The sequence below is a fragment of the Xiphophorus hellerii genome, chromosome 22, assembly GCF_003331165.1.
Source record: "Xiphophorus hellerii strain 12219 chromosome 22, Xiphophorus_hellerii-4.1, whole genome shotgun sequence".
Classification (NCBI taxonomy): domain Eukaryota; kingdom Metazoa; phylum Chordata; class Actinopteri; order Cyprinodontiformes; family Poeciliidae; genus Xiphophorus; species Xiphophorus hellerii.
Genome location: NC_045693.1, coordinates 10,474,603 through 10,496,736, shown reverse-complemented (window position 1 = coordinate 10,496,736; position 22,134 = coordinate 10,474,603). Strand labels below are relative to the sequence as shown.

General features: G+C 37.3%; 1 protein-coding gene across 2 annotated transcripts in view; it reads right to left on the bottom strand.

Annotated features, from left to right (window-relative positions):
• Nucleotides 1-22,134, bottom strand: part of macrod2 (mono-ADP ribosylhydrolase 2) — a 477,335-nt gene that overhangs the window by 16,514 nt on the left and 438,687 nt on the right. For both annotated transcript variants that reach the window (XM_032552623.1, XM_032552622.1), the window contains exons 10-15: nt 19,263-19,301; nt 16,448-16,507; nt 9,733-9,768; nt 9,276-9,311; nt 7,908-8,057; nt 7,708-7,770 (exon numbers count right to left, since the gene is read on the bottom strand). In XM_032552623.1, coding sequence (XP_032408514.1) covers nt 7,708-7,770; nt 7,908-8,057; nt 9,276-9,311; nt 9,733-9,768; nt 16,448-16,507; nt 19,263-19,301 — 384 coding nt within the window. The remainder of the gene's footprint in view (nt 1-7,707; nt 7,771-7,907; nt 8,058-9,275; nt 9,312-9,732; nt 9,769-16,447; nt 16,508-19,262; nt 19,302-22,134) is intronic.

Sequence of the window (22,134 nt, the reverse complement as noted above, 5' to 3'; positions counted from 1 at the left end):
CACCCTGTCGTTCAGAAAGTGCTCAGACAAAAGGTCACAAAACAACCAATTAAGTAAATGGTGAAATCCTTTTTGCTTCTGCAGATGAGGAAACATAAACGCTTAGTGCATTTCAGCCTCAAATTCTGGGCCAACCATACCAGTGTGTTCTAAAGGATTAATTATTCATGCTGGTAAGAAAGGAGGAGGAAAGAAACTTCAACTGGATTTACAATGGATTACTTAGAAATTTCACTTTGTTCCTGATGCTTTAGCAGCAAAGAGGAAACACAAAGTGTCATTATGTCATCATAGTTTGTTAAAACTGCCTGTGGCAATCCTGCTGAGGAAGAGCTCACTGTGCTCTCACACTTGAACTGGTCCTCTGGGGATGTCGAATACCTAAAATCAATAATACGATACAAGAAAAAAAGAATGGAACCAATTCCCAGGAACGTTATTAAAAGGAGATTCTCGCACCTCCACTAAAACGTACTTCTGTTTGTGGATCTTAGAGGGTAAAGAGATTTGTATGCCCATGGGAGTGCCCCCTGTAGCACTAGTGGAGACAGTTGGACTTTCTGCTTGAATCTTCTCTTACGCTGCTGAATAAAACAGATGTTAGGGACCTGCTCAGAGCATTTCCAAATGTTTGGTACTGGATTTCCTGACTAAACTCAGTTCCCAACCAGTTGGCCATCTAGAAATTATGAAGAAGACTTGCTAAAGAAATAGGATTTAACGGACTTGGATGGGTGTTGGTGCCTGAAGGGTTGGTCTGAGTATTTCAGCACCTGACACAACCATCTAGTTTGCAGAGAATATTTCAAAAAAAAGAGAAAAATCCAGTTGATAGTAACTGTATGAACAATAGAGGTCTTGTTGATGCAGAAAAAAAGGAGACAGACTGCTTAGCAAAAGTAGCTCAAATACCCACTTGTTACAACCAAGGCATGCAGAATGTCATCTTTAAGCACACACCAGCCTTGAAGAAGATGGGCAACAGCAGTAGAATATCAAACAGGGTGACAATCTCATCAGCTAAGAACTGAAAACTGGGGCTATGTTTCACACAGCTTCAGCCAATCTGGACAAAAACGGTTTGGAATAAAACATTTACTGGTCTGAGGAGTCTTGATTTCAGCTGCAAGATTCAGATCGAGTTAAGAATTCAGTGTAAACAATGTGAAAACGTGGGAGATGAGTGTTTATACTGCAGATTTTAGAGGAGGGAAATGAGAACACTGTGTAGAGAGAGGAAAAATGTATAGGACATTAATATTGCATGTGCAACATTGATTACCAGAACAAGGGCAAAGTGTATTTAATGTATAGCTCTGGAAAAAATGAAGAACCCACTGCACTGAACCTCTTTGAAAACCTCATGGTTATTCCACCAAATATTAATTTCTGAACTCTTCCTTAGTTAAAACATTAGTACTGTTGTTTCTAAAAATGAACTTGTTTTCTTTGCATTATTTGAGATATGAACACATCTTTTTTTGTTATTTTGACTATTTTTTTATTTTCTGCAAATAAATACAACATTTTTGCTTGGAAATTTGGAGACATGTTGTCAGTAGTTAATAGAATAAAAGAATAATGTTTATTTTACTCAAACATATATGTATAAAAAATTAAATCAGAGATACTGATCACTTTAAGAGGTACTTCTATTGAACTACTACATGTACATATTGTGAAGTTCAATATGAAGATGACAAGTATAAATAAATAATAACTCTAAACATAGTGATAATAAAGTTATTCTTATAAAAAGTCTTGTCATGTTTGTCCATTGTCTGGTATTCCAGTAATTTTGCCATTCAAGTGTAGTGATGTTTTGATGCCAGTGACAAGGACAGAAAAAAATCTATATTGTTCACAAGGTGACTTTGGTTTGTTTGTTTTGATGGTGGATATTGAAAATCTGATAGCAATTCTATCATTTAATAAATATAGCAGCTTTTTTATAGCGTAGTTTTTGTCTTTATGTGCTGTTCTAATGATTTCAAGTCTGGCTTGCACTTGACCACCATTCTACAACAAATGTTCTCTCGGCAGCATTAAAGGATCTGCTTTTATCTCGCAGAGAACCTGCTCCGGGGAGCAGCTTGATCAAAGGTAGGAGGAACAGGGAGTGCTCAGATCTCCAAGATAAGAGGACAAATTTTGAAAAAAAAAATCTCTGCAACATCCCTGCTGTTTTTGTCAGATTTAATATAGGTTGTCTAGATACATAATAACTGACCAGCAGTCTAATATACCATTGACAAGCAATCATGAAGATGTAAATGCTTTGCATTTGAAACCTCCGTTAAAGGTTTTTTGTGGGAAAAGACGATGAGGTATACAGATATGATTATACAGAATCAAATTTGTGTGCAGCCATCGAGTCTTACCTTTGAAACAAAGACAAATGCTATCGATTCTCCCAAGAGAATCTTACTGCATGAAGGAAAAAACAATATCTTCTCACTACTCAGATTTATTTATTCCTAGCTTTAGGCGGTCTCATTTTAATTTATGGGTGTTGCACTGAGCTCAGTGAAGCGGCTGCCCACTCTTGCAAACCACCAGAATGAGGCAAACATAATAACAGTGTAGCTCCCATTTTCATTTTAAAGTATGCCATGAATATTCATACATATAGGCTGTCTGGATTCTGATTCAATTTAGGGAGCCTTTTATAATATCCCAACTATCAAGCATAGAATCTCACAGCATTTGCAGAGCGATATTTTATTCACATGGTGCAAATAGTTGAGAATGCAGCATGACTCAAAATATCAAATGTCCCCTCCTCCTCCTCTTCACATATCTTTATTTTTCAGTCATTCTAGTTAAAAACAACAACAACAAAAAAAAGGAATTTATTTAATATAAATAATTTGCAATCTTGTTCTTGCCGCATGCAGAATTAAAACACTGGGTTGACTAAATCCTTGGAATTAACTGCATATTTATTTGATGAAAAACCTGCTAAGTAAACAACAGATGGCATTGGTTTGGTAATAAGCGCTGATGAAACATCAGCAAATGACCTAAACACAATCCTACACTTTTTGTTTTTCTTAATATGAGGAACTGTGTGCAGAATGAGCAGATTATTACATTAACACATTATACTGATGATAGCAGTGAAAATGAATAAAACATAAATGTGTCTTATTTAGCTTTGTGTTATTTAGCGTGACTGAGTTGGGGCTGAGATATTTAGCTGTGATACACACTGAGCTGCGTGAAAAAAGCAGAGTGTCAGCAGACTATGCTGACGACGGTGGATAGAAATGTGCCAAATCAAAAAGTGAGGAAGGTACTTTAGAACCCAGTAGAAGTTACAATCACCAACTACAAGCTACTTTGGTGGGATTTTAGGTGAAAAACCAACACGGTGGAAAAGTGGTGGATAAATGTGATGCGGAAATACAATGATAAGTGGTGGTCAGATACTTTTACCCATAATATATGAGAATGAGTCATTGTATTTTACTCAGCCCTCTTTACATCTTTTAATTAAATCGAAAGTGACCAAAACAGAATGTGACTTAATCTCCGCGTTAATACAAATATTTTGTGAAGACTTCAGATTAAAATATTAAACAAATAGTATCATGAGAGCTAAGGTACATGGTAGAAAACTCTGCAAAAAAGCTGTGGAAAAGCTTAAAGCAGAGTTAGATAAATTTAAAAAGTGTAAGATTTAGACAACATATTGAGCATTGTTCAATCAAACATCCAAAAACAAAAATAGCATAGTGGCAAGCACACAAAACTTAGCCGTCCACCATAACTCACACGTTGTGCAAGGAGAAAGCTAATTAGCTGTGGAGGAGCGGCAACATCTACAGCTCAGGTAGGGGATTCTGTTGGCAGGACTCCAAGTCATGCACTCCACAAATTGGGCCTTAATGGAAGAGTGGTAAAGAGAACCCCTCTGTTTAAAGAGATCCAAAGGGAAGTCAAAAACCTGCATGTTTTTGGTGTTTCCATGTTGCTGCGCACGTGGCTTAAATGATGGCTGATTAACAGGTTTTTGCAACACTTGCAGGCATGTTAAGGACGCTTTTTACCTGCAGTGTCAAAGGTAATGAGAAGATGGATGGAGACATGAAAATGAAGTGGAGGTTCACCTTCCAGCAGGACAACAATCCTAACTATGTAGCCAGAATAATAACAATTTAGATAGAAGCATAGTAAAGTTTTAGCATTGTTCAATGAAGCCCAAACGTAAATCCATCCTTCTCAAATCAGACATTAAAGTTTGTTGCTATAACATTACAAAAAGGCAAGGAAAAATGTTCAAAGGGGTTTGAATACTTTTCCAAGACACTCAAAATACCAGCTCCCTCAGTGGGGTCTAAGGGCTCCTTTCTATTTATTTAAATATTGTGCTATTTCAAGATTACATGAAATAGCACAATTTTAAAATTTGTAACCATTACTGATCATAAAAAATGCAATGGTCTCTGGATGCATTTTTGGCAAAAGAAATCTGATCTATCAGCATGTTAATCTGGAGATGAAAAGAAAGTACATCCTTTTTAAATGTGCTTGACAACTAGGCCATAAAAATGATCTAATAATCAGTAGGTTTTAAATCTAGGGATGCAGAAGTTTAATTGACTAATAAAAGACGATCTCTCAACAAAAAACCTCTGAAACAACTTCACTGGTTTCATAGGAATTAAGTTTGAAATTAGCTCCAATAATCTGCTAATCAAAGAACTTAATGAAATGGATGATGAGCAAGAGTGTAGACCTTGTTAAAAGGTTCATGTTTGGGCAGTTAGCTGCTCTACAGCATTCAGGTTTGTTTCAGCACACAGCCAGAAAAGGTTGATATTAATGAGTTCAGAGAAACGTGTTGCTCTCTATTAGCCTAAGAAAGATTATTTTACAGAGAAGAAATCTGTTTTTTTTTCTTTTTCTCAACATCTGCTGAATTTTCCAAAACTGAAGGTTTCTGAGGGTTTAACTTGAGGTCAAACTGAGCAATCCTCCACAAAAATTACAAAACAACCCTTACATCCACATCTAACTCTACAAGGCTCTATTCCCAAGTTATGTTTTAAAGGTTCATGACAACAATTAGGAGAAGGCTTGAATAGCTTGTTTGGAAACACTGCCTGGAGGAAGCATCTTGCCTCTACTTACTTTTAAGCATCAAATATACAGGACAAAGACACAGGAAACTCAGTTTTCAAGATGAAGTAATAATGAAGTCTATATATTGCCACAATGTGCCCACACAGCCTGTCAAACGTAACAAAAAGACATTTAAGAAATGTAATGGCCTCATAGCTCCATGTGACATGAGTCAGATTTCACACACCAGTGATTATATACCCCTTCTTCATGCTTTGTCAAACCACAACTTTATATATTTTTGAGGTGGCTGAATATAAATGAATCCTCAATACAAGGTTTAACATCTGCTGTTACACTGCATATTTTCTTATCGGATCTGTTGTGTTTTCAACCAACTCTGCTTCTAAATTCAATTTGGTCTTGACCTCAGAGTTTGAGTCTTTGGGACCAACTAATCTGGATTTATGCTACATGAACACATTCAAGAGAGTTATTTAAAGCAGGTAAGATGTAAATTGCTTACACCTTTTTAACAGAACCTCACATAAAAAAAATCTTGAACTGCCCCTTTTAGGCAAATTGTTTAGGATGGAGGGGGAATGTTGTGAGGGTTTTCTGAACATCTACACCCAGTACTTCAGTCTCCACAGCCTGGGGCAAAATGATCCTTCATCCAGAATCATTTTGTTGGCACAAAAGTATAGCTAATTAATATTAAGTCCTTAATGATTATCATTCATAACGTGAATGATCTCAGTTACGTCACAATCTGTTTGATTCACTATTAATTCCTCCCGTCACTGTGAGGCATTTTATTACTGCTTTCAATGAGGCAGATTTAACTTGTGTAGGCAGCCTGATTACAGTTATTATTTTTAATAAAAGGTATTGGCTCTGGGATCAGTTGGTCTTGTCTTGTGAATAGCTGGTTGCGCAGGACTAAGTTGTTCTCCGTCGGGCTGCATGAGATTTAATATCTGAAACAGTTTAGGCAGAAGTCTGGCCGAGGCCCCCACTTTTCTATACAAAATGCAATCTGCCTCCAATCAGAACTGACACTACTGTTTACTGCCTGACAGTCCTGCCAAACAGTACACAGCCCATGGTATGCAAGACAGTGACAGATAGTGGCAGGCTCAGCCAAGACAGTCAACAGGCTGGAGTGAAGCTTTTCAGGGAAGGAAAGTCTGTAGTGTGGGTAGGGTATATTCTGCTGGCTTTTCACAGAGGATGGAGCAGGCTATCTCATCTCCATCAGGAGCACTCACTCTCTCCACAAATTAATTGAATGTCAGTCAAAGGGAAAGTGAAACGGAGGTGAGAAAGTGACTCAAACCTTTGTGTTAGAGCAAAAATGGAAGATGGGCAGCTGGGGTTTAAAATTCAAACCTTTAATGCTCAGGAGAATACACTCAAGAAGTGAGAAGTCACCAAAAATTGGAGGTAAATAAAGACGGATGTGTGGTCAGAAACATAAACGTCCACTAAAAAGAGATGCTCATATACCAAAAGCAGACTTTCAAGAGTCTGGATAAATAAACACCAGCTGCAAAGAAACCTTGCCAGAGAAGAGATTCATTAAAAGCCCCTTTCTGATCCAAATTACATGCTGTTTTTTTAAAATCTTTCTCAATAATTTCACCTTTCTACTTTGTTGGATCCAGTACTGAATAAAATCATTGGTAATATTCCACAGTAATGGCATAAAATTACTACCTGAGACAATTTTAATGCTCACCGTTTTAGTTTGTGGCAAAGACAAGTAACCTCTATCAAATTTGTCTACACCCACAACACTTTTCAGGGGACTTGTTGTCAGAAGACATTAAATGTGATTCAGCTTAAAAAAAAACCAACAAAAATATTAGCCCAGGTTGCACTTCATGCTGCTGTGCTGCATTAATATTGTGCACTCAAAACCAATAATATCTATGGACATAATATGCTAAATCAAGTAGGCAGTTTCCCCCATACAAGTAACTTCATCAATTAAAATATGATTTCTTTAATAGCACTAAAAAAAAAAAACAATTAAAAGGAAAATGCCACTTTGACAGAGTGAAAAATTATTTGCCACCTTGTATACTTTTTTCTGTTTTATATTTTCTTACATTTATGATTTTCAATGACATTTCATAACCTGCCTGAGTAAATGTAAAACAGTTTTCCAATGATCATCTCACTTATTATGGAAGAAAAGTTATCCAAACAGCCTGACCCTATGTGCCACATAGAAAAAAAATTATATACGACATTATTCTACTTAGCCAAAGGATGAACTTATTTGAAGTTCTTTTCCACATCTTTAGAGATCAGCACTATTTAATAGTTTAGATTATTAGCGCAATTTGTTGATTTGCTGCTTCCAGCATCTCCACCAAGGCTGTTTCCTGAAATGTGTTTTGCCACCTCAGGTTCCCAGGAGTGTTTTGGTCATGGTGAAATAGATCCAGACTGATTTGAAAGGAAAAATAGTGCTTAAAACTTTAAAACTTTAAAACATCCACCAACCATTGTTGTTTGATATTCTAGAGATCAAATAGGTCAGCTTAGAAAAGAAAATCACCTAAATAAAGACTCATTTAAACTATCAAAAATATAAGATCAGATCAACTGAAAAAAAAAATTGGATCTTACCTTCCACCTCCATGTTGGTATCTGGTGGGTCGTTATCTTTCTCTGGGACAGGTTGTTTTTGATCTGATGGAAACAAAGGAAATATGTTGTTTAATTTGTTACAGGCCTTCACAGGACAGTTTAACCATCTGTTTGAGTTAGTAGAGAAAATAAATTAAAGAAAATGGTCAGCTGTACCAAAGCTTCTGTTAGAAATATACCTTTATTATCCTCCTTTTCTTTGCTGGTGTCCTGTTCTTTGTCATCTTCCTCGTTGTTAGTGACCATTTCCCTTTCTTCTTCACACTTTTCATGTTCATCGTCATTCTGTCGTTGGTCTGACTCCATTGTGTTTGAATTTTGATCCTCATCTTCAAACAATTAGAAAACAAATAATAGGAAGAGAGTGTTGAATGATTTGAGTGTCACATGACAATTTTTAATATGTGGCAGAAACATAACTTCATACTCAATTACTGCTGATAGAAATCTCTGAAACATTTATACAGTAACACTCTTTTTGCTGAAATGGAGTTTGATAGATGACAGGAAAAGACTGTCAGACTAAAAAGATGACAAAATCTGGAGAAATATTGGCTGCTGAATTAGATATTTCAAAAGTTAACATTCTTACATTTATTATTGTAATATAGGTGATACTGAAAAAATCAACATCAAAATGTTAAAATGTGGAGAAAACGCAAAAGCAATTTATGTCTATGCACACAATACATGCACACATCAAACTTTTCAGATTTTTATTAGTTCATAATAATATAACACCGACTTTTGATCTATCCCATAAAATAAAAATAAAAAATACACAAAAAATTGGGTTGCAATGAGACAAAAAAAGTTGAACAAGTTCAAGGGGTGTTGTTACCTTTGTACAGCACTGTACTGTATGGAGCAATTTCTGTTAAATTATCCTGCTGGTCTTTTTTGCTCTTAACTCCCTGTTTGTGTCTCATGAGAAGGTAATTACACATCCTGGATATTGGATAGCATCCCAGAGCAGCATTTGCTAGAACTTGCTCACAGAATGCCTCCAAAATTCATGCAGAGAGAGGCTCTATCTGTCAAATCACTGTCAATGGCATGGGATTTGAGTAAAACAAAAACAGAAGAGAGATGAGGCGCTGCTCGCTGCCAGTATGCAAATGCCGAATCTTAATTATATACCAGCAGCACAGAGGATATTCGAAAAAGAGAAATGGTTCTGGCTCAAAGTTAATGGCTGCCAATGCGCCAAAAGAAAATGCACAGATACACTTATACACCCTCTACCCGCACAGCTCAAGAAATAACATCTGAGCTTTGGGATGCTCCACACTGATGTATTTGGAGATTTGCATTATAATCGCACTGCTATAGCTCTATTTTAAACAAAATGTCCATGCAATACCTTTACACTTTAAGCTTAAAAGAAAAACCAAAGCTGAATTTCAGCTTCCGAGAGAGATACGAAGCAGTTCAACATGCTACTTTGGGATGTGATGGTTAGTGAGGTGGAAATCTACACTTAAGATGATCACATCTAATCAAAGCCAGTGTTTGTCCTGGAAATTGGACTCCAAACTAAACTATACCTTGGGGTTGACTCGGCATGTCTACATCTTCCAGTTCTGAAAAACAGAGAAGGAATTCAAATAAGGGGGAGACATTCAGGTTCAGCACTGAAGCAGAGAGTCGAAATGATTCGACTTTCCATATCACCTCAAAAAGCCTTTTTTATTCCAACTCTTTGTACAGCTTTGTCTTTGTACTGCAGTATGAGAGCAATAGAACCACAAAGACATGCATAAATTAAGAGACAAAAAAAAGAAAAGAGAAAGAATGTCACTTCTAAAGCCATACATAATTGAGGGATTTCTTTGTTCCAAGCAAGTGTGATAAGAGAAGTTTTTTCTTGTGTGTCGAAAAGGAAGGAAAGGCTGAGCAGAAATGAATAAAAAATAAAAATTTTTGATGACAAATGGCATCAAGAAGCATTGGTGAAGCAGAGAGATTGAGGACATGTTTTAATGGTGCGTGGAGCTGCTTTACCATCGTTCTTCTCTTCGTCATGAGCTTCCTCTTTACCTAGAAAAGAAGGGGAAGGAGCTGTCATACAAACACGCATGATTGTGAAAAATGCCAGCTATTCATATCAGGAAAACAAAGCAACGAGTCACACTAATCATCAGTGTTCATCTTCTCTCTGCAAAAGACTCATTTTAGTAGGTCTGACATCACATTTTGTACAGTGCTTCAAAAAGAAAGTTTGTTTTATCAGTCCAGGGCATTTTCTCTATGCTTTAGGGTGAACTACACTTTCAGGGCAGGGTAGAAAAATTCTGGAAATTGTTAAATCTGGAAGCTTTTTTAGGGAATTTATGATCCTAAATCAGAATTTAAAGCATTGAGGGCTGGCCCTTACCGGGGATTTTAAATAAAGTTTGGGATGTGTCTTTTAGCATAGCCTTGATTAAAACAACCAGATTTCAGGCAGTGTCAAGTGCAAAGAGGTTGCTTAATCAGAAGCTCCAAGAGGCCAATGACATGTTCAGAGGAGCTTAGGTGAGAAAATCTTTTGACAAGACAACTTGGTTTTTACATCTAGAAGTCTGGTCTTTATGGGAAATGGGCAATAGAAAAATCATTTTCAGGGGACAAACTAAATTTGTGAAAAAAGTTGGTCTGGCCAGATGACACTAAACCACACCACCTGTGAAATTTGATGATGGCAGCCTCATGCTGTGGGGATGCTCTTGTTCGGTATAAACAATAACAAGAATTTGGCTAGTGTTACATAAAGAGTAATTTTGAAAGAAAACCTGTCAGAGGCAGCAAGACTTAAAATTAGGGGCGGAAGTTCATTTTCAAGCAGATCAACAACTCTAAACACACAACAAGAGCCTAGTTAAAGTCCAGTCAGATATGCTCTGTATCCAATTTGAATGAGCTTTTTTTGTGTAAAATAAAAAGAGAAAACCTTCAGTATCTAGATGTAGATTGAGACATAAACCATGACAACGAACTTGAAATTACCCCAAATGTTGGTTTCCACAAAGTATTGACTCAGGAGAGCTGAATAAATATACACAATAAATATACAGTACTTGTTACAAGTTTTATGACTCACCATATACCACTTGATATAGATTTAGTTGCATAGTTTACATGCATATCATCACCACTCTTAAAGTCAGCAGGCACATCGCCATCTCCCTATGTTAAACAGTTTCTAATAATATGCCAGCATAAAAGGCAAAATATGCATATATATTTTTATAAGACATTAATCTGCCATCATATCTGTCGCTCTCATCCTCTGTGTCCCTCTTTGCTTTCTCTCGCACTTTCCCATTTATGTACACACATAAACCAATGACATTTGGGACAAATTGAGTAAATGAAAGCCACGACACCAATAAGAGAACATGCTTCACAATGGCTATTGTGCAGCTTCTATAATTGCTTTTTTAACAAGCTGCAGCAAGAGGCCATTTTTTCATATCTATGCAATTTTGCAATGCACTCAGAACAATAAAAAATGCCAACCTCTATTAAATGGGGGAAAAGGCCAGTCCTGCCACTGCCACATGTTTGTCCCAAGTACCTCTGTCCATCATGCAGAATGCCGGTGACACACAGATGGCAACGCTTTGTATTAATCATGACTGGCATTTTGAGAAGAAACCACAGACAGGGGGGCTGAAAAGAGTACTTCACCAGAAAGAACTGTGTCAGAATAATACTTCCCGAGCCTCGAAAACATCCTAAACCTTTCCTCTGTGTTAAAAAAAAGGTATTCATGGCTTTCTAAAGTGATCTTTATTAACCATATATCAGATACGACAAAGTACCAAAAGTAATTTCCTCCATGTTATTTGATCATTTGTGTTTGGCTTATTGAATGGAACAGTATTCTATTTGGGATAGAGGATGCAAAGGGACAGATTGTGGATACACACACACACACGCACACACTCGCATACAACTCCTAACAGAGGAGATTCTCTGCTGGGTTGATGTGATTTATAATGGCTCCAAGTTGGGATCAATTAGACTGCCGCCTCTCCTCACAAAATGAAACCCCAGACCTGCACACAAAGAAGGACACCAACTCGAATGCCCCAAACAGCAGGTGGCAGCATTGTCACAGCTTTCTTTACCAGTATGCACCATATGATACTGTCACAGCTACGAATCAGTTTCTGACATACTTCACAGAGAAGGCTTCAGCAAACACCACAACATTTTCAGTGTCAATACGTCCGTGAAACCCGCTTTGAGAAATGTAGGAACAAAAAAGCAATTTCAGCCACTCTGCTGCACTTTTGTATACAAAACAAGAAGGCTAGAGTGTATTTCTGAGGAAAAACGAAACAAATCCTGATTTATTTATGTTAACATAAAAGTCAGCACGATTACAAGTATGTTAATAATTTAGGTCCTAGCATGCAACATACCTCGTGTGTCCTACTTGCGTGACCACTCAGTAAACCGAAAGTGATGATGATACTTTTTACGGAAGTTAAAGTGGTGTTTATATTCAGCAAATAATAAATATTAAATCCCCATAAACACATACAGTGCTGTAAAAAAGTATTTCCCCTTACAGACTTCTTCTGCATTGCTTATCTATCTCATGTTTCAGAGAAAAAGAACCAAATAGCAAATAAAAACAATCAAATGATAATTTAATTTATAAAGCTAAAAAAGGAATTGCCTCACAAACCTGGTAATTTGTTGCGGCAATGCGACTAGCAAGAAAAGTTTGCAATAATCAGCAATGAACCTTTTACAACGCTGTGAAGGAATTATTTCCCCGTTCTCTTTGAAGAATTGTTTTGTTTCAGTCAAACTGGACTGGTTTGGTGTGTGGTCGCTGATTTTCTAAAGCTCTCCAGCCCTCTGGAGGTGGAGTTGCTGGCGGGATTTAGATAATTGCTCTGCTGCATAACAAAAGTGTGCTGCAGTTTAAGGTGATGAGCTGATGGGTCCAAAGCACATTTTCCTAAAATCTTGGTGATCTTCAACATGTTTTGCGGCAAATATGCGACAGGCTCTGTGTTGTTTTTGGTGAGCAGTTGTTGCCTAAGAACTCTCCATGTTCTTTTACTTTTTCCAAAATATTTACTGAGGCATTTGGCTCTGCAATGCTTTAGAGGCTGTTCTACATTCTTTCATTACCTTCTGGATGATTTTTTAATGTGCTTTTGATCTAAATATGGTAGCCTGTCAAAGGTTCACCGCTGTTCCATGCTTTCTCTACTGGCAGACAATGGCTTTCACTGTCTTTTAACAAAAGTCTTAGAAATGACTTTTGAATCCTGTCCATGAAATTTGATATATGTATTAGGAACACAGAGTAACGCATTAAATTTTTTCAATATTTTCACCCACTTCATGCTGACGAAGAAGTTTCTTTTGAGTGATTTTTAACTTTAGATTGGTTTGCAGAACTTTTTATTTATTTCAAATTACATTTTGTATTTACTCAGGGACAAAACAGGTACTTTTTAGATGATTTTTTAAAAAATCATAGGTGTAATTGCATTGCCTTTTCTGGCCTCAATAAATTCAATCATTTAAAAACTGTCTTTTTTCTATTGTAACTTAATTGTTTATTTTTTTTTTTGCATTTACTGTGGACCAAAATATCTTTCGGCGATAGTATCTGTCTATCAACGTGAAGCAGATCAAAAGATCTTTTGGAAATCTTTTAGCCTGCTTCATGTAGTTAGACAGGTATTATTTGAGTTTTTCTTAATTTTAGTTTAGCAGTAAAATTTCCTGAGTGTGTCTAGTGAAACATAATTTAGCGTTACAAAATTATAGTAAAAGTGTACTTTAACAATAGCCATGAATATTTGTTTTTTTGTTATTGATAGCTTTTTTCCTTAATAAAATTAATTATTAGAAAAATGCAATTTATATATCCTTGTACATTATTAAAATATATTTTATAATTTGACAGAATAATAAAAAACAGTAAGAAGGCTAATACTTTCTCACAGCACTTTGCAGATACTCATCAGATAGGCTCAGAGTTCCACCCCATAGCCTTGTCTGTTGTTTCTTTGATTAAATCCACTGAAGCAAAAGACAAAAAGGAGAGAAACCTTAAAAAATTCATGAGACATGTAAAGGGGGAAAAAAAGCTCTGGGATGACCCACAGCGATCATTCTGAGACCTTCAGCATGTGAAATCTGTGTGTGCAAGCAAAGTGCAAGTTCATTTGTGAGCCACGTTTGACAGGCAGCCACAGTGTAAAAGATGGCATCCCATAGAGAGGCTGGCTGTCAGTCCACACAGTGTTATTAATCTACATATCTGTCCACACCCGTACAGAGATGCGCCATCTTTCACCATCAACCCTTTCGCTCCCCCTCAGGTTATTCTCAGTATGCATCCATTGCCAGGCATTGATTTCTGGCTCAGTTTTCACTTTTTACTGTGGCTTGCCCTGTGACATCAACTAATCTCACTAATTCCAACCTGATATCAGATAATAGACACTGTGAGGTGTTCTCAAAGAGCTTATATTTCACCTTAGACCTCTGTGCCAGCACTTGGCTCAGCGGGTGGCCCACCCTTTCCTTCCCCCCACTTTTATTTATGTAACTTGCAGCGTGTGCATGCTGTGCTTCTGTTTCATGTGGATTATCACAGCACAGCTCGTCCCCACGCACACTGTTGATCTGTGACACTATTTCTCATATTCCTCCGATTGATAATGTACAATTTAGCTCACATTTAGATTCACATAGATTGTTGCCAAAAATGTTTACAAATATAAATCTGAAATGTGGCTTGCCTTTCTATTACCCCCTCTTTAATCTGATATCTCTAAATAAAATCCATTACAAGTCCAGTAAAATCCTGGTTCAAAAAGTGGCAACAGAGTCTGTGTGGAATTAACACACAGTATAAAGTTAAAGGCCAAATTAATCCCACAGCAGATTTATATTTAAAGTTATTAATACAAATGAAGCATCTCTCAAAACAGTCTAAAATTTTGAAATTAGCATAACGTCTGAAAAAAAAAAAAGATTATGTTTCATTAAAGAAATATGTCATGTTAAATTGTTTTTTATGCTCTTCTCAATAATAAATAGAAACATATTTTTTGGAGTTAAAACAAATCAAACTGTTCTTCTAATTACTTGCCAGGTTTTTGGTCCACTTGTAATTTGGTGATTTATCTTTTGTGATGAGCTCCAAGTCTTTTAGGTTGGAAGGCCTCATTGCCATCGCGCTAATCTTTATCTCCCTCCACAGATGTTCCACCAGATTCAAGGGACTGTGACTGGACAGCTTTAGCTGAATTTTAGAATATGCTGGGTTTTTATTATTACTATTTTCTTCCTTTAGTCCACAGGGGCCCAGAAGGCTTTTGCTTGTAAGGTGAAAAAGTAATTACTTGTACGTGTTGTGTATGAAACAGAAGGAAAAGGGAAGCCCTATAATAACCTGCAGTCCACCAACAGTGAATTATTCTTAGAGGAACAGTGAAGAAAGCCTCTGTACCTTAATGGGGGACCCAGTAAAACGTAAGAGTTTACCCCCTGAGGAGCATGATGGATGTGAGGGATTCACTAAGACGTACTGACAGGTACCAGTTTTGCTGCGGTGCAAAATTAATTTCAAAATAAAAAATAATAATAAAAAACCAAAATAAAATCCCCCCCAGATCGATGACACCTTGTCAGAACCCAAGTACAGACAGGAGACAGTAAAATACAGCTGTGTGTTTTCAAAGGAGGAAGCTCCTTCTCTGTTGTTCTAAAGCATCTTAGGGTGCCGGTCTCACACAGCTGACAGTGTGCTTTTCCAGCTCACTGTTCCTCTGCTCTGTGGTATCTTGACATCTGAGCGTTTGCTATGATTAATCCCTCCTATGTGCTACATTGAACCACACCTAACCTTTACAGTGCAGGCAGAACAAAATCATTTCATTCCCTTCCTCTGAGAGAGGTTGTCTCAAGGACTGACTGTTCCCAAGCTGGGAAGCTGCATCAAGGCCTTTTGTGAATGGATTAGTTAATATTAAGCTGGGGGCCCTGATAAATTAGGATTTCTAAAGATTATTACAAAATACTTATGCTCTTCTAATGCTGGTGATTGAATTTTTAGAGTCATCCAGAATTACGTTTGTGGATTAGAGAGGAGGTATCTTGCAGAGGAAAAGGACTTATTATGCTTTGTTTTACAGTGTAAATTGTATTGTCGCCCTTGTGACTGCGATGTCCAGAGGATCGCGTGGAACAGATTCTCCAAAGAAAACAAGCATGACTGTTATCTTCAAAAACTTCCTACAACCTTAAGGCTTCAAGACAAATGGATAGTGTACGATTTTAATTGCCTACCAACACCCTCCAGTGTAAGAATCTCATTATCTTTGGTCCATCGTATTGGAGAAGCCTATAATTGTTTCAACATTACACATCCAAAGGGGCTGAAGCTGCAGAATAGCCAGATAATGGCTTCTTAAACAGGTTTGCCCAAAAGAAAACATTCTTTTAAAAAAGGACCTAGCTTCATCCTCTATTCATTTCCCCAAAGAGGAGAGCTAGGCATCAGAGAGCAAGAGATTACCCAGCAAAAACACATTCCATTAGTTTAGACATGGTGGAAAATTTTTCTGTAAACACATATCAGTGTAAGAGGCTCCCACTACCACTAACGCTGCTTGGCATGCTCAAAATTAAAAGAATTGGAGTAGAAAACAAACAGATACAGGCAGACGTATAGATTTAGTAACATGCTCACCCTTTTCGCCATCCTCAGCCTCTTCCTTGGTTGTAGATTTTGTTGATGGAGGTGTGCTGTCTGTAAATAAACAATGAGAGTTGGTGCTTCACTGATGCGGTACTGATGTGTCTCTATCCACAAAATAAACAAGATGCAACTCTTTTGTCAGGTCTTGTCAATAAAAACTGTCAAGTGGGTTGGCATGAGTAAATAAAAGTTATCCTACAACCCCTATATCTGAAATGCTAAAATAAACATGTTCCTTAGCTCAACACAAAGCATTTTACTATTTTGTTTTCTGTTCTCTGTAGACTCCACTATTCAAAATGTTATCTCCATAAGCTGTTTGAGATGTATCTGCAAAGCGGAATACAAGTATCAAAGGTAAAACTCGTCTTTTTGTCGAGCTGGAAAAGCAGACTATGGAAATCCTTAGAAGGCCGTCCAAAATCGATCCTGTTTTAATTTCTATGGGAATGTCAGAATAAATACAAACAAAACTGCCTTTGCAGTGTAAGAAAACAAGCAAGTGCCTAGTTTTCAGTTTCAAACTGGCAGAATGATGCAAAATAGACTTTTTTTTGAGTGTGAGCATCTGTGGAGTTTATCATGCAAGCCAATTCTCAGTGCAATGCTCCTAAGAATGATTGTTAACACCATAATGACAAGCATTATTGTGATGACATGCTAAAGGAGAGTCAGAAAGAGTAGGAGCTTCTTAAAGAGACAGCGGCTCAAAGTCACATTCTTTTAAGTTATGTTTGATATATACAGCATTTTTATAACAAATGAAGGTAGCAGTTACTTGATTGGACTATTTATTCTATTCTAAAATTGCATTATGTACTTAGAAAATACATAAAACTGCCCTTTTAACAAGTGAGACAACTATTTGAAGAATGGTTGTACATTTACTCAAGCAGGTTATGAAATCTGAATAAAGTACATATAAAACATAAAAAATCTGCAATGTGGCAAATACTTCTTTACTGTATGTTAAAGGGGATATTTTATAACAACTGAAGGTAACATAGTTACTTGATTGTACAATAAAATGGCACTAGGGGTCTGGCAAACACATAATACCACCCATTTAATGACACGCAGTCTAATCAAAGTCCAAATGTAATATAATGCAATCTAATTCATCCTGTAATGCCAACTGACCAAGTTATATCCATAAGGAAGTTCAACCAACTGCACAATTGATTTTGGAGTAATCTCTCATAATGAGCAAGCATGTGAGGGTTTACTGCAAAGCCATTAATTTAATACATTATAGTTAAATGCATCAATCATGTACTATTTTGAATCATTTGTAAATCAATTTAAGTTTAGAAAAAAAAAAAAACTTGACATCCTAAAACAACACTCTCTTGGCTGCCTAAGTTCGGCAAGCCTCTGAGGAGACCATACAGCTCTCTTCTGTGGCTTTGTTACCTGCCTGAAAAAAACAACATAAAAAGGAAATCTCCAGAGGGAGAGGAGGGAAGAATGTGAGGCTTTGAGACCATCTCCAGACCACTGTGTGAGCCAAAAGCACCATCCCACGTTAGCATAAAAATCATTTGATGCTTTGAGTTGGTTCCAAACTGACTGATTCAAACTCTGGCTGATGGAGTGGAATAAAAGGCCAGTTCTTGGCACCCACAAAGAGGGAAATCAAACAAGGCCAAACTGGACGAGGACAGGAATGGTATGATAATACAAGAGAGCTAGGAATTATCAGGAATTGTTTCAGCTGGCGTTTTATGGTCTGATGGTATGTTATTATAGAGTATGTAGTGTAAAACAGCTGGTGAGGAGCTCTATAGAAATAATGTGGGCTGTCTGGACTAAAAATCTCAAATGCATTTGGTCTGAGCCAAATCTTTATGATGCAGCCATTACGTCCGCACAGTTTCACTTTGAAATATCACATTTTACAGTCACGTATAAAATAGCTCTTTTATGTTTTCCCCAAAATGGACTCCCTTTGAAAACACAGATGCGTGTAATTGGCAAATCATGGGAGTGACTTTGGGAGGAAAAACATTTTGATAGCACCCAGAGCTCTACATTTACCGTAATGTGGCCACTTTCTCCAACAGACAGTAAAACTAATGGTATTCTCTGCTTAGTTGGGTTCACGTGTGCTATGACATTTTTTTAAAAGCATCGGCAGCAGAAAAATTTGGATCTTCTCTTTTATAAGGGAAAACGTCATCAGGTGCAATGTTCCCTAGAGAGCAAACTGCTGCAGGCAGGAAACTGCTTTTCACAGAAATAAATCTTTTCAGCAGTGACAACAAAGCTAAACTATGCTGCATCTATTGTTTAACAACACACACAATTCCATGAGGTACTTTGTTTATGCCGCTGCTTATTCAGGACATCAGTGCATGGATGAATGTCAATAGTTTATCCCGATAAGCAACATCTGGGAGTTTTGGGCTGCGTGCCACATGATGGGGTGGAGATAAAAGCATCATGTGCTGACAGTCATGTTTGTGCTATCATCTGGCTTATGCTGTGGAGGGATGCCAATCTGTAGTCTCTTTGTCATCGCTCTAGGTGGTCTAAAGGAATTGTGGCCATAAGCCGGATGAACGGAATGTTGTCGGGGAATTAGCTCTTGTAGTGTAACGCACCTGACATGAAGTATTTTTATACTAAGATGAGTTAGGCCAGGGATTCGGCTTGTCAGCAGATGCATAAACATTCAATTTCGTCTGCCGCATAAAACCCAGCAAATCACTGTCACAAGCCAAAGCTTCGGCGCTCACTCACCCTCTGTCTGCTTTAATGGAGGTGTTAAGGTGAAAAGGCAACCATGAAATATTCTGTCACTCACCTCCCTTCAGCTGCTCCTCCGTAACCTCAATGTCATTGTCTGGAAGAGGAGGGAAATGAGTGTGTTAAAGCAGGCAGTTTTATAAAGTACAATACAACCTGTCATCATAAATTGATTACACTGTTAGAACACAGAATTTCAACACTGTGTGTCTACTTCCTGTCTTCAAAATAATAAGTCTACAACATTCTCCTTCAGTTGATTTTTGCAAATATAATTGACATACAGTGCTGTGGAAAAAATATTGAACTTTCTTCAATATTTTTGATTCAAATGCAAACTAAACATTAGTTTTAGCCCCCTTTGATTTTAAATCATGTGTAAAAGCTTAAGTTTAACCCATCCATTTTCTTACACCATTATCCCATTGGCTCAGTGACGGGTGCTGGTGCCTACCTCCAGTGGGCAACAAGCGAGAGACTGGGTACACCATGAAGAGGTTGCCAGTCCATCACAGGGCAACACAGAGAAAGAGAGGACAAACAACTATGCACACACTATATTTATTTGATAATACTAAATGTAGAGATTTCTGGCTTTTGAAGAAGCAGTCTTTAAGATGTTTTTTTAAATGAGATGAGAATGGTAAAACCCCCTACTGTTTATTCACCCAGTAATAACCCATCTCCATTTCCCATCAGTTTCTTATTATGACAAAGTACTAAGTATGTGGGTATGTTGTTTAAGAGGGTCATATTCTACAGAGATTTGTTTTCAATTAAGTTCATTCTGCAAGACTTAGCATGAGTGACATAAAACTTTATATATCCTGAAATTATAAGTACTGCAGACTGGTCTTGACAATTGTACCTTTTAAAAAATGATTTTTCCCTTTGATTCCTTCCAGCTCTGCTGTGAGAGAGACTTTAAGGTGAGTTAAAGGTGACTTTGGATGGATAAGTTGAGTTGCACTGCATGAGATGAGAAACAGGCTTTGGGATCTGCTTCTGGAGGAACTGCTGAGTGAGAGTTGAAGCTCCTGGTTCTTTTCTCAAATGCATTCCTACACTCAGATCTTATGCAGCACAGCATGCCTCAGGGTGTGTTGTGTCATGCCACAACCGTTGGCGTGCTTGTTTTTCCAAAGTACAGTTCATATGAGTGAAGTACGTACAATTTGTGATTATATATGTATATACGGCTTGGTTTGACTCTGGAAAATGATTGCACTGCGGTTTAACAAGCAAAAGAGTGTGTTCGCTTTGATGAAAGGCTGTTGTCATCTGTTCTGTAGAAGTGCAACCATCAGAGCTCCCTGCGGATTCTGAGACAGGCTTTTCTTTTGTATAACACTGAATAAAAGGGTACAGTGCATTAATCTAACCCTGCTCGGGGAAACAAAGAAAGGCCCACTGATACAGTAAAAACAGTGCAAGAATGGAAACAGAAGCTGCTTCAACTACTGCCAAATATTATAGCGCGGTTTCACCAGCCAAACACTCGTCCAGGCAGGAAATGTGTGCGCCTTGGTCATGAATAACTGTATGTGACGCATTTGCTTTTGTCCCCATTTTCTTCCTGTTTCTCCGTCAATCATTCCAGCAAAGTAACTTAGAGCCGTGCACAAAAATGTCGAGACTGACAGGAACAAAATTGCATCAGTGTTGGTAGATCTTTTTATGGTAAGCTAAAGCTGTATATTAAAAATCATTTTCAAGGCGTTTTGATTGAGAAATTACACCCAGAGTGATTATACTTTGATTCAAGTGTCATAATATGTGAAACATATTATCAGAAACATACTCAACAGAAATAGTGTGGCATAAAGCTGCGAAATTTTTATCTTCAAAAAATAACCTTTGATGACATGTATGCAAGATGGATTTTTAAAGGTGAAATGGAAGTAGGGTCAAACAAAATGTCAATATCTAGATACAAAGTGTGGGCATGAATTGATGGAAAGAACTGATCAGTCTTTTATTGGTCACTGTTGTAGTTTCCCTGCATAATGCTGCGATTATGGTTGCAGGGTTTGTACATTTTTCTCTTTGAATGAGATACTTTATAATGCTATTAAGTCAATAAAGACAACTTAGCAGCAGAAGTAATTATAAAAGAAATCTGGTCTCATACTGCAAGGCCACCAGAACTGCCAAATGTTTGCCAAAGCTGACTTGACAGGACAAGAAAACAAGAATATTGTTGGTACAATGTGACCAAATGTTGAAAAATCAAAGGTTGTGAATGCTTTCTGAAGGGACTTAAGCTGTTGTGATTGTAAAAATTTTTGAAGGCAAACATTAGCACAATTTCCAGCAAAGTTTATACCACTCTATTTTAAGAGTTTCCCTTAAAATGTTCCATTTGAAAGGCTCTCCCCAACACAGATTTAAAGCTTATTATAAGATACTGGAAAGGATTAATATTTTATCAAGATTTAAAACTTTAATGACATGGCAAGATATATGATAGACTTACACAGATTATTATAATATACATACACATTATAACACTATTATATTAAACATCAAATAAATCTTGCCTAAAAAAGGATTCACTATAAAAGAAGATTTTCTTTGGTAATGTTTCAACTCAGACTGAACAGCTTTAAAAGCAGCAGTTCAAACTGTTTAATGTTAAAAACTGGGACTGTACTAAAGCAGGGCCTAGTGAGTAAGTAACCATGTCAACCCAACAGTGAAATGTTGATAAGCAAATATGCAGGGCTTGTTCACTACATGTCTGATTTATGCACAAACATGACCATTTTTCACTGATACCGAGCTGAAGCTGAATCCTCATGCTGCCAAAGCTGAGCCTGTGCTTTCTCACAATCACATCACTAATACACCATGGTTTCCTCATTTCCCAAACCTGAGGAAGAGCTTTGTGAAACCGACACAGACTTCATTTTCACCCTCACAGGGTTCCC